Raw genomic sequence first — 13,406 nt, 5'->3', positions numbered from 1 at the left:
GAAAATGTGATTTGACCAAGACTTTAATTGGTTGCACGTCAGTCTCTAGTGGCCATGGCATTGGGCATTCCTGCCAATAGGGTGGTAGTCCACGTAAAAAGGATGGGAGGAGGCTTTGGCGGAAAAGAGAGTCGGACCACCTTACTCTCCACTGTGGTCTCCGTGGCAGCACACAAGTACGTCGATCAATTGCCTCTCATACAGGATTTTACGCGTATCACACTCGTTTTCTGCTTGATCATCAGGCTGCGGCGACCGGTCAGGTGCATGTTGGACAGAGATGAAGACATGTTGATCACTGGAGGAAGACACCCATTCTACGCAAAATATAAGGTAGAAAGGTGTGGGAGCAACACAGGACAATTGGTGGCATCTGTGGACTTAAGTATTGTTCTATTAAACTGTGTCTAAATGTGTTTTTTTTCTATTTTGTATTCTTTGTTTTAAGGATTAAACACATAGACATTGTTAGTTACTATCTATGGCGTTTCCCATTATGTGTTAAAATTAAGCTAGCGGAGGCTGTCTGGTTGTTTTAAATACACTTGTAGTTCACTCCTTGTTGCATGTTTAGTTTTAGAGTAAACTTCAACTTGGGTTGGCATTAAACAGCTTGAAGCCTCTTTTTTGATGTATTGTAAGTGAGTCGAGTTGAGTCACTGCCACCACATGCACATAGTGCTCGTATCTCAAGTTTGCAGTCACAAGTCAAAGCAAAATACAATGAAAAATGTTTGACATGCCCATCCTTATGATGGAAGCACTTATATCTTCCCTTCCTTCTCGAGGTGGGCTTCCTGAAGAGCGGGAAAGTGGTAGCTCTGGATGTGTCGTACTACAGCAATACTGGAAACTCCCGTGACCTCTCTCTGTCAGTGAGTATTCCTCATCACATATTTTAGTGATGATGCATTTAGTTTACTTCATTATACTTTGTCATTGAGGTCATGGAGCGCGCTCTGTCCCACATGGAGAACTCGTACAGCATCGCAAACGTGCATGGCCGCGGTTTCTTGTGCCGCACGAACCTGCCATCTAATACAGCCTTCAGAGGCTTCGGAGGTCCACAGGGCATGATGTTTGCTGAGAACTGGATAACTGACGTAGCTCAGAGTTTGGGTCGGCCGGCCGACGAGGTCTGGGAATTTCCACAACAAAATGGCAAGCTTGTGGGAAAGAAGCGTCCAATCATTATCCGTCCTCTTGCAGGTTCGACGGATCAACCTGTATCAACGAGGTGAACTAACACCGTTCAACCAGGTCCTGGAACAGTATACTTTGGATCTCTGCTGGGACGAGTGCCTGTCCCGCTCACGGTACCGGCAGAGCCGAGCTGCTGTGGAGCTCTATAACAGGTGAGCGAGGATTTAGAGAAGGCGTTATCGTCAAACGTTGCAGGCTTAAAACAAGTCGCTATCTTGCTGCCAGACAGAACCGATGGACCAAACGAGGCCTTGCCATCGTACCAACTAAGTTCGGCATCAGCTTCACTGCCGTCTTTCTTAACCAGGTATGATCCACTGGCACTCAGTGCTGTTATTATTTTACAAAGGCTGATCAGATTGACAGGCAGCATATTGGCCCAAGGTTACCACATCAGCCTCACATCTCTGAGACTGAATACAGATTCCGGCCTTCCTGTGTGGAATTTCAATGTTGTCCCTGTGTGTTTTTTTTTTTTTCTTCTAGGTACTCTGGTTTCCTCCCACATTCCAAAAACATACGTTAGGTTCATTGAAGACTCTAAATTGTCTGTGGGTGTGAATGTGATTGTGATGGTTGTTTGTGTTTTTAACCCCTGCGATTGGCTGGCGACCAGTCAAGGGTGTATCCTGCCTCTTGCCCAAAGTCGCTGGGATAAGCTCCAGCTCGCCTGCAACCCTGATAAGGACAACAACAAATAATTTTTGCCCAAAAATATTTAAAAATAAAAAAAAAATACAATAACAAAATTATAAAATTAACGATGACTACAACTTGTTCTTTAAAAAGTAAACCATTTCTTGAAAAATACAACTTCAATCTCATAACATTTTTAAAATGTGTTAAAAAAAATAAAACTTTCTAAAGAAATATTTTAATTTTTTTTTTATAAAATACTAACAAATATACAATCAAAAAACTTTCTAAAAAACGTTTTTTATTCTCTTATTATATGACAAAATATATTCATATGTAAAAGTAAAAATGTGTCTTTTAAAGAGGACTTTTTCCCCCCTGTTCAAGTCCCATTCCTGTAACATTCCCCCTCCCCCATGATATAAATGCCAAAGAAATACAGCTCTCTCAATTTGTTTTTGTTTTTGGTAAAAAGTAAAGCTTTTTCAAATATATATATATATATATATATATATATATATATTACTTACTAAAAAATACAACTTAAATAAAAAGATCTGAAAAAAATAGACATACAAATAATTATATATTTTAAGAAATCAAAAAAATAGGACTTTTTCAAAAAAAATAACACAAATGAAAAATATCCCTAATTTTTTTTTCATTCAGAGAAATGCAATTTTATTTTTTTCATAAACATTTGAAATATATATACGCGCTATAGCAAAAGGATGGATGGCTAGATGGTCAGATTGGCAGCACATGTATCCAGTGATGAATGCTCACAATTAAACTAAGCTTTAATGGATTTTTGTATTGTTTTTATAGGCCGGAGCGCTGGTTCACATATACACAGATGGCTCGGTGCTGCTGACTCATGGTGGGACAGAAATGGGGCAGGGACTCCACACTAAGATGGTCCAGGTAGTTTCCAGATATGAGAGGAAGTGCAGTTACTACAGGCTTTTAGGAATTTGAATTTGAACAAATCCTACCGTTCCAGGTTGCCAGCCGGGTTCTTGGTGTTCCCTGCTCAAAGATCCACATATCGGAGACCAGTACCCAAACTGTCCCCAACACAAGTCCCACTGCTGCATCGGCCTCCTCGGACCTCAATGGAGCTGCTGTGAAAAACGCCTGCCAGCTCCTCAACGAGCGCCTGGAACCCTACAAGAGCAAAAATCCCAAAGGATCATGGGAAGACTGGGTGAGGGTCATTTTGAGCATTACTTAGCTGACATTTTTTCCCCAATTGAGTTGCTGTTTCTGCATTTCAGGTTAAAGCAGCATACTTGGACAGAGTTAACCTGAGTGCGAACGGCTTTTACAAGTGGGTCTGTGTTTGAGCTGTGTGCTGTGCTGTACCCATTTCGAATTGTTCACTTTCACTGTTGGCTGTTTCGTGTCACGGTGTCAGGACTCCAGATCTAGGATACGACTTTGAAACCAACTCTGGCCGATTGTTCAACTATTTCAGCTATGGAGTCGCCTGTTCGGAAGTGGAAGTCGACTGTTTGACTGGAGCTCACAAGGTCCGTAAGCATTGGATAAACAAATATAGTTGCTAAATTTTCTTTTGTTTATATCACACATTTATCTCTTATATAATTTTTATTTGCTTTTGCATACTATGATTTAAATGATCAGGATTTTACAGGACTGTACACTACTTGTATACTGTTTACTGAGTATCAACAAAATTATTCTCAAGCATTTTTGCAAATTTTTAACAATCTTTACAATGCCTCAAAATTACTATATGTCTGTGGTGAAATTTATCGAAGAAATGCCTTTTTTCGGGAGGCTATCTCTGTGCGAATATGAATGCGGTGGAGCTCATTTAGACCGGTATCCAGTATCAGAGCAAGCTTGAATGGCACCCTGTTGGGCGCCCCTAGGTAGGAGCTTCCCTGAATTGCTCAGTCATTCACAAGCAAAGATGGGGCGAGGTTCACCTCTTTGTGAACAAGTGCGTGAGAAAATAGTCGAACAGTTTAAGGACAATGTTCCTCAACGTACAATTTCAAGGAATTTAGGGATTTCATCATCTACGGTCCATAATATCATCAATAGCTTCAGAGAATCTGGAGAAATCCCTGCAAGGCCGAAAACCAACATTGAATGCCCGTGACCTTCGATCCCTCAGGCGGCACTACATCAAAAACCGACATCAATGTGTAAAGGGTATCACCACATGGGCTCAGGAACACTTCAGAAAACCAATGTCAGTAAATACAGTTCGGCGCTACATCTGTAAGTGCAACTTGAAACTCTACTATGCAAAGCAAAAGCCATTTATCAACAACACCCAGAAACGCCGCCGGCTTCTCGGGGCCCGACTCATCTAAGATGAACTGATGCAAAGTGGAAAAGTGTTCTGTGGTCCGACGAGTCCACATTTCAATTTTTTTTTGGAAATTGTGGACGTTGTGTCCTCCGGGACAAAGAGAAAAAGAACCATCCGGACTGTTATGGACGCAAAGTTCAAAAGCCAGCATCTGCAATGCTATGGGGCTGTGTTAGTGCCAATGGCATGGGTAACTTACACAACTATCTCCCATTGAAAATGTGTGGCATCTGTGAAGGCACCATTAATGCTGAAAGGAACATACAGGTTTTGGAGAAACAAATGCTGCCATCCAAGCAACGGCTTTTTCATGGATGCCGCTGCTTATTTCAGCAAGCCAATGCCAAACCACATTCTGCACGTGTTACAACAGCGTGGCTTCGTAGTAAAGGAGTGCGGGTCCTAGACTGGCCTGCCTGAAGTCCAGACCTGTCTACCATTGAAATTGTGTGGAGCATAATGAAGCGTAAAGCGACAACAGAGACCACGGACTGTTGAACAGCTGAAGCTGTACAACAAGCAAGAATGGGAAAAAATTCCACCTACAAAGCTTCAACAATTAGTGTCCTCAGTTCGCAAACGTTTATTGAATGTTGTTAAAGAAAAGGTGATGTACCACAGTGGTAAACATGACCCTGTCCCAGCTTTTTTGGAACGTGTTGCAGCCATAAAATTCTAAGTTAATGATTATTTGCTAAAAACAATAAAGTTTGTCAGTTTGAACATTCAATATAATGTCTTTGTAATGTATTCAATTAAATATAGGTTGAGCATGATTTGCAAATCATTGTATCCTGTTTTTATTTATGTTTAACACAACATCCCAACTTCATTGGATTTGGGGTTGTAAGACAAGCCTTTCAGTTATATTTGGTCAGCAGTGGTTTTTGCCTTGGAACTCTGCCATGGATGTCTCTTCCTTACCATTGAGTCATGATCGCTGACTAACTGAGGCAAGGGAGGCCTGCAGTTCTTTAGAAGTTGTCCTGGGTTCCTTTGTGACCTCCTGAATGAGTCGTCGCTGTGCTCTTGGGGTAATTTTTGTAGGCTGGCCACTCCTGGGAAGGTCCACTTGTAACACATTTTCTCCATGTGTGTATAATAGCTCTCACCAGGTTTCTCTGAAGTCCTAAAGCTTTAGAAATTGCTTAATGTAACCTTTTCCAGACTTGTCTTGGTAGTGTATTCAATTAAATATAGGTCGAACATGATTTGCCAAATCATTGTATTAACAATGATATAACACAACGTCCCAACTTCATTGGAATTGGAGTTGTATTTTTGTTGAAGCACCTTTGGTAGCAATCACAACCTTCTTGGGTCTGTCTCTACGAGCTTGGCACACCTGCTTTGGGGCATTTTCTCCCCATTCTTCTCTGCAGATCCTCTCAAGGTCACTCAGGCTGGATGGACAGCGTCGGTGCACAGCCATTTTTAGGTCTTTCCAGAGATGTTCAATTGGATTCAAGTCCGGGCTCTGGCTGGGCCGCTCAAGAACACTCACAGGCTGCTCCTGAAGCCACTCCTTTGTTATCTTGGCTGTGTGGTTTGGGTCATTGTCGTGTAGGAAAGTGAATCGACATCCTAGTCTGAGTTCCAGAGCACTCTGGAGGAAGCTCTGTTGAATAATTTCTCTATATTTGGCAGCTGTCATCTTACCCTCTATGCGGACTAGTCGCCCAGTTCCTGCAGCAGAAAAACAGCCCCACAGCATGATGCTGCCACCACCATGCTTCACAGTAGGGATGGTGTTAGCCAGGTGATGAGCAGTGCCTCTTCTTCTCCAGATATGACACGCCAAAATGTTATATTTTGGCGTGTCATATATATTCTCAGACCAGAGAATTATGCTTAAGGTGCCTTTTCCCAAACTCCAAGCGGGCTGCCATATGCCTTTTAGTAAGAAGTGGAAATATATGAAAATATGTTTTTACTTTGTCACGATGGGATATTTTATCTCATTAAAAAAAAAGAAGAAAACTATCCTCAAATCAGGTTTAGGATAAGTCTGTAACATAGCAAAATGTGGAAAACGTGAAGGGGTGTGAATACTTTATGGTGGCACTGTATATACATTATAAATACATATGTACATACTATACAGTATATTGTACGGTGGCCCTGAAGTGCAAAACACAACAGCAAATAACTTAACACAGCAGCAAATTAAAAACACAACATCATATAACGAAACACAATGGAAAATTTAAAAACACAACAAATAACTAATCACAACAGCAAATAACTAAACATAACAGCAAATAAAAAGGCACTCGCCTCCCAATTCCTGACACGGTGGCAGCGTACATTCGAACGCTGTTGGGGTCGACCGCGCAGGAAGCATCGCGGTAGTCATATAATGCGGAGCCACAAAATCAGACTAGGTTATGTCCCGAGTCCAAATATGATTTGATAGCAGCAGCTACGTTTGAATCACCGGTTATGTTCATTTCAAAAACCACGCCAGACGCGGAATAACTTCCTGGTCAAAGCGTCCAATCAAGTCGTCCCTCTCGTCCAATCAGCGATGAGTCTTATTCCCGACCAGTACTTACTCTTCCGGTATCTTAATGTCGTTGTGTTTTTTCTTTTGCTGTTGTGTTTCGTTACGTGTTGTGATTGCTGTTGTGTTTTTTTTTGAATTTGCTGTTCTGTTTAGTTATTGGCTGTTGTTTTTTTTTTTTTTTTAACTTTCCGTCGTGTTTAGTTATTTGCGGTTGTATTTATTTTTACTTTTGCGTTTTGCACTTCAGGGCCACCGTAATATTGCTGTGTAGCGCTGCTGCTTGAGTTAGGCTTACTACTGTACTTTACTGTCTGTTGGTCAATGTTATGTTTTATTTTGACCTAATCAAAAACCAGTTCATTTTCAAATAGTATGACTAGCCAGTCACACACACACACACACACACACATTGCGTTCTCATACACACACATCAAACGCCATGGACACATCTAGATAAAATAAGCTTTCATTAACATATGCCACATGACATCCTTTCACATATCAATCTCAAATGCGCTCACACATGCTCCTGAAAATATGTTTTTGTTCTTGGGAGATTTATCTTTAGATAGATAGATAGATTGACAAATAGATAGATAGATAGATAGATAAATCTAGACAGATATACATCGAGACATAAATATCGATAGATGTCTACAGATATAGTATTTGCATGTAATGCGTGCGTGTGTTTGTGAGAGAGCGAGCATTTGAATAGTAAGTGTGAGAGCTCATCCTGAATAATGTCCCTAACGGTCCCTCATATAAAACAACCACATAGCTTTGCCTTAGATAAGTCTGTACAGTTTATTGCTAACAAACCATGTAAAACACCATCGACAGGCTAATGAATAGAATCTGTTTCATAACCATTTAAGCCAGTGGTTGTTAAACCTTTTACACTAAATACCACCTAAAAAGTATGTACCACCATATTGAACAACATTAAAAAAAACAGTAACATAGTACTATTCATCAAAAGCAAGAAAGAGGTTTGGAAGCAACTTTAGCATGCAGTTTGAACGTTGACACTGCGCTTAAATATCGGAAAATGAAATACTTAGAATTGCACAGAAAAGTTAAATAATTCCCCTCCTTGAGCCGTCACCTTGTTGTGGTGGAGGGGTTTGTGTGTCCCAGTGATCCTAGGAGCTAAGTTGTCTGGGGCTTTATGCCCCTGGCAGGGTCATCCATGACAAACAGGTCCTAGGTGAGGGACCAGACAAAGCACGGCTCAAAGACCCCTAATAATGACGACAAACAATGGACTTCGTTTTCCCTTGCCTGGACGCGGGTCACCGGGGCCCCCCACTGGAGCCGGGCCTGGTGGTGGGGCTCGAAGGCGAGCGCCTGGTGGCCGGGCCTGCACCCATGGGGCCCGGCCGGGCACAGCCCGAAAGGGTAACGTGGGTCCCCCTTCCCATGGGCTCACCACCTGTGCGAGGGGCCATAGGGGTCGGGTGCAGTGTGAGCTGGGCGGTGGCCGAAGGCGGGGACCTTGGCGATCCGATCCCCGGCTACAGAAGCTGGCTCTAGGGACGTGGAATGTCACCTCTCTGGCAGGGAAAGAGTCCGAGCTGGTGTGTGAGGTCGAGAAGTTCCGACTAGATATAGTCCTGACTGTTGTTTGTGCCTATGCACCAAACAGCAGTTCAGAGTACCCACCCTTTTTGGAGTCCTAGGAGGGGGTGCTGGAGAGCGCTCCCGCTGGGGACTCCATTGTTCTGTTGGGGGACTTCAATGCTCACGTGGGCAATGACAGTGAGACCTGGAAGGGCGTGATTGGGAGGAACGGCCCCCCCGATCAGAACCCGAGCGGTGTTCTGTTATTGGACTTCTGTGCTCGTCATCAGAATCAGAATCAGAATCATCTTTATTTGCCAAGTATGTCCAAAACACACAAGGAATTTGTCTCCGGTAGTTGGAGCCGCTCTAGTACAACAAACAGTCAATTTACAGAACACTTTGGGGACATAAAGACATTGACAAAAAACAATTGTGCAAAAAGATGCAGAGTCCTCTAGCACTTAGAGCAGTTCGAACGACTAATATTGCAATAGTCCGGTGCAATGACCATTGTGCAAAGGGCGCTGAGACTTCAAGGAGTGTATGCGGTTTAAAGTGACGAGTAGTGCGATCATCTGGGACAATGTCGGTTGTGCAAATGTTACAGATACTCCTCAATCAGTGTGCAAATGGAGCAGATGCTACTCTGGCATGAGTGGCCAGTATATGCAAATAGTGCAGCATGGCGAGACAACTACAGTGAGTGCACAAGTAATACATAATACATAATTGGCCCCACAGAAATGTGACAACGAACTCAAGTCAAAAAATTGCCAGCTTGTTGTAATGGAATTATAGGTTAGGTGTTTAAGAAGTTGATCGCAAGAGGGAAGAAGCTGTTGGAATGTCTACTAGTTCTAGTTTGCGTTGATCGGTAGCGCCTACCTGAGGGAAGGAGCTGGAAGAGCTGGTGACCGGGGTGCAGACGGTCCGAGAGGATTTTGCACGCCCTTGTCTTAGTTCTGGCAGCGTGCAAGTCCTCAATGGTGGGTAGGGGGGTACCGACAATCCTTTCAGCAGTTTTGATTGTCCGTTGCAGTCGGAGTTTGTCCTTTTTTGTAGCAGCACCAAACCAGACTGTGATGGAAGAACACAGGACCGATTCGATGACCGCTGTGTAGAACTGTCTCAGCAGCTCCGGTGGCAGGCCGTGCTTTCTCAGAAGCCGCAGGAAGTACATCCTCTGCTGGGCCTTTTTGAGGACGGAGTTGATGTTGTTCGCCCACTTCAGGTCCTGAGAGATTGTAATTCCCAGGAACTTGAAGGTCTCGACGGTTGACACAAGGCAGCTGGACAACGTGAGGGGCAGCTGTGGCGAAGGATGCCTCCTAAAGTCCACGATCATCTCTACCGTCTTGAGCGTGTTCAGCTCCAGGTTGTGTCGCCCGCACCACAGCTCCAGCCGCTCCGCTTCCTGTCGATATTCAGACTCGTCACCGTCCTTGATGAGGCCGATGACAGTGGTGTCATCTGCAAACTTCAGGAGCTTGACAGTCGGGTTCGCTGAGGTGCAGTCGTTCGTGTAGAGAGAGAAGAGCAGCGGAGAGAGGACACAACCTTGGGGCGCCCCAGTGCTGATGCTGCGTGTGGATGAGGTGGCCTCCCCCAGCCTGACCTGCTGTGTCCTGCCCGTCAGAAAGCTGTAAATCCACTGGCAGATGGCAGGTGAGACGCTGAGCTGGAGAAGCTTGGTTGAAAGGAGTTCAGGGATGATGGTGTTGAACGCTGAGCTGAAGTCCACGAACAGGATCCTCGCATAGGTCCCTGCACTGTCGAGGTGTTCTAGGATGAAGTGCAGTCCCATGTTGACTGCATCATCCGCAGACCTGTTCCCTTGGTAGGCAAACTGCAGGGGGTCCAGCAGGGGACCTGTGACACTCTTGAGGTGGTCCAGCACGAGACGTTCAAAGGACTTCATGACCACAGATGTCAAAGCGACAGGCCTGTAGTCATTCAGGCTAGAGATTGCAGGTTTCTTGGGGACTGGAATGATGGTGGAGCGTTTGAAGCAGGATGGAACTTCGCACATTTCCAAAGATCTGTTAAAGATCTGAGTGAAGACTGGAGCGAGCTGGTCCGCGCAGACTTTGAGGCAGGATGGGGACACATGGTCCGGTCCTGTTGCTTTGTTAATCTTCTGTTGTTTGAAGATGCGTCTCACATCCTGTTCATGGATGGTTAACGCAGAAGTCAGAGGTGTGGTTGTGGTCGCGGGTGCGGCCGGGTGGGTGTGTGGAGTGAAACTGTCCTTTTCAAATCTGCAATAGAAGGTATTCAAGTCGTTGGCTAGTGTGCTATTGTTCTCAGCTTGGGGGGATCGTCGCTTGTAATTAGTCAGCGATTGGAATGCATGACAGACATGGATTGTCCATAACGAACACCATGTTCAAGCATAAGGGTGTCCACACGTGCACTTGGCACCAGGACACCCTAGGTCGCAGTTCGATGATCCACTTTGTGGTCGTGTCATCGGACTTGCGGCCACATGTCTTGGACACTCGGGTGAAGAGAGGGGCGGAGCTTTCAACTGATCACCACCTGGTGGTGAGTTGGCTCCGATGGTGGGGGAAGATGCCGGTCCGACGTGGCAGGCCCAAATGTATTGTGAGGGTCTGCTGGGAACGTCTGGCAGAATCCCCTGTCAGAAAGAGTTTCAACTCCCACCTCCGACAGAACTTTGCTCATGTTCCGGGGGAGGCTGGGCACATCGAGTCTGAGTGGACCATGTTCCACGCCTCCATTGCTGAGGCGGCCGACCGGAGCTTTGGCCGAAAGGTGGTCGGTGCCTGTCGTGGCGGAAATCCCCGAACCCGTTGGTGGACACCAACGGTGAGGGATGCCGTCAAGCTGAAGAAGGAGTCCTATTGGGCCTTTTTGGCCTGTGGGACTCCTGAGGCAGCTGATGGGTACCGGCTGGCCAAGCGGAATGCAGCTCTGGTGGTCGCTGAAGCAAAAACTCGGGTATGGGATGAGTTCGGTGAGGCCATGGAGAAAGACTTCCGGACGGCTTCGAGGAAATTCTGGTCCACCATCCAACGTCTCAGGAGAGGAAAGCAGTGCACCACCAACACTGTGTATAGTGGGGATGGGGCGCTGCTGACCTCGACTCGGGACATTGTGAGTCGGTGGGGAGAATACTTCGAAGACCTCCTCAATTCCACTGACACGCCTTCCCATGAGGAAGCAGAGTCTGGGTTCACTGAGGCGGGCTCTCCTATCTCTGGGTTTGAGGTCACGAGGTAGTTAAAAAACTCCTCGGTGGCAGGGCCCCGGGGGTGGATGAGATTCGCCCGGAGTTCCTAAAGGCTCTGGATGTTGTGGGGCTGTCCTGGTTGACACGCCTCTGCAACATCGCGTGGACATCGGGGACAGTGCCTCTGGATTGGCAGACTGGGGTGGTGGTGCCCCTTTATAAGAAGGGGGACCGGAGGGTGTGTTCCAACTACAGGGGGATCACACTGCTCAGCCTCCCTGGTAAGGTCTATTCAGGGGTGCTGGAGAGGAGGGTCCGTCGGGAGGTCGAATCTCAGATTCAGGAGGAGCAGTGTGGTTTTCGTCCTGGCCGTGGAACAGTGGACCAGCTCTACACCCTCGGCAGGGTCCTCGAGGGTGCATGGGAGTTCGCCCAACCAGTCTACATGTGTTTTGTGGACTTGGAGAAGGCGTTCGACTGTGTCCCTCGGGGAGTCCTGTGGAGGGTGCTTCAGGTGTATGGGGTACCGAACCCCCTGATACGGGCTGTTCGGTCCCTGTACGACCGGAGTCAGAGTTTGGTCCGCATATCCGGCAGTAAGTCGGACTCGTTCCCGGTGAGGGTTGGACTCCGCCAAGGCTGCCCTTTGTCACCGATTCTGTTCATAACTTTTATGGACAGAATTTCTAGGCGCAGCCAAGGCGTAGAGGGGGTCCGGTTTGGTGGCCTCATTATTGCATCTCTGCTTTTTGCTGATGATGTGGTTCTGTTGGCTTCATCAAGCCGTGAGCTCCAACTCTCAATGGAGCAGTTCGCAGCCGAGTGTGAAGCGGCTGGGATGAGAATCAGCACCTCCAAATCTGAGACCATGGTCCTCAGTCGGAAAAGGGTGGCATGACCTCTCCAGGTCGGGGATGAGATCCTGCCCCAAGTGGAGGAGTTCAAGTATCTTGGGGTCTTGTTCACGAGTGAGGGAAGAATGGAACGGGAGACCGACAGACGGATCGGTGCAGCGTCTGCAGTGATGCGGACTTTGTATCGATCCGTTGTGGTAAAGAAGGAGCTAAGCCGAAAGGCGAAGCTCTCAATTTACCGGTCGATCTTCGTTCCTACCCTCACCTATGGTCATGAGCTGTGGGTCGTGACCGAAAGAACGAGATCCCGGATACAAGCGGCCAAAATGAGTTTCCTCCGCAGGGTGTCCGGGCTCTCCCTTAGAGATAGGGTGAGAAGCTCGGTCATCCGGGTGGATCTCAGAGTAGAGCCGCTGCTCCTCCGCATCGAGAGGAGCCAGATGAGGTGGCTGGGGCATCTGATTCGGATGCCTCCCGGACACCTCCCCGGTGAGGTGTTCCGGGCACGTCCCAACGGGAGGAGACCCCGGGGACGACCCAGGACACGCTGGAGAGACTACGTCCTTCGGCTGGCCTGGGAACGCCTTGGGATCCCTCCGGAAGAGCTGGATGAAGTGGCTGGGGAGAGGGAAGTCTGGGCGTCCCTGCTAAAGCTACTGCCCCCACGACCCGACCTGGATAAGCGGTAGAAAATGGATGGATGGATGGAAGTTAAATAATTTTTTTTTACTCCCAATAAAAACTTAAAACAGTTGAATATTATATGCTAATGTATTATATTTAGAAGTTACATACAACAGAACTGCACATGTACATACCATAAAAATGTACTTCACATGAAAAGCAAAAAATGTACTGTATTGTAATGTAATTTCTTCAACCTTCATGTCAATATGTTTGATTGTATTTTAGGTCCATCCATCCATCCATTTTCCAGACTGCTTATCCTCACTATGTTTTAAATGTAAATTTGATCTGTATTTATTTCAGTGTTTCTTCCACACACCACTAGAGGAAGCCCACATACCACTAGTGGTACTTGTACCACACTTTGAGAATCATTACTTAAAGGAAAAGATATTTGAATACAAATGGTAGACC

The 13,406-nt window shown here is 46.1% G+C and overlaps 1 protein-coding gene across 2 annotated transcripts in view; it reads left to right on the top strand.

The window, feature by feature from the left end:
* xdh (xanthine dehydrogenase) overlaps nucleotides 1-13,406 on the top strand; it is a 52,328-nt gene that overhangs the window by 37,152 nt on the left and 1,770 nt on the right. For both annotated transcript variants that reach the window (XM_061684274.1, XM_061684266.1), the window contains exons 23-32: nucleotides 43-176; nucleotides 246-333; nucleotides 789-875; nucleotides 945-1,136; nucleotides 1,210-1,355; nucleotides 1,429-1,510; nucleotides 2,668-2,763; nucleotides 2,843-3,046; nucleotides 3,117-3,169; nucleotides 3,257-3,371. In XM_061684274.1, coding sequence (XP_061540258.1) covers nucleotides 43-176; nucleotides 246-333; nucleotides 789-875; nucleotides 945-1,136; nucleotides 1,210-1,355; nucleotides 1,429-1,510; nucleotides 2,668-2,763; nucleotides 2,843-3,046; nucleotides 3,117-3,169; nucleotides 3,257-3,371 — 1,197 coding nt within the window. The remainder of the gene's footprint in view (nucleotides 1-42; nucleotides 177-245; nucleotides 334-788; nucleotides 876-944; nucleotides 1,137-1,209; nucleotides 1,356-1,428; nucleotides 1,511-2,667; nucleotides 2,764-2,842; nucleotides 3,047-3,116; nucleotides 3,170-3,256; nucleotides 3,372-13,406) is intronic.

This window comes from Phycodurus eques, chromosome 1 (assembly GCF_024500275.1).
Source record: "Phycodurus eques isolate BA_2022a chromosome 1, UOR_Pequ_1.1, whole genome shotgun sequence".
Taxonomy (NCBI): domain Eukaryota; kingdom Metazoa; phylum Chordata; class Actinopteri; order Syngnathiformes; family Syngnathidae; genus Phycodurus; species Phycodurus eques.
This window is presented reverse-complemented; position numbering and strand designations above follow the sequence as displayed.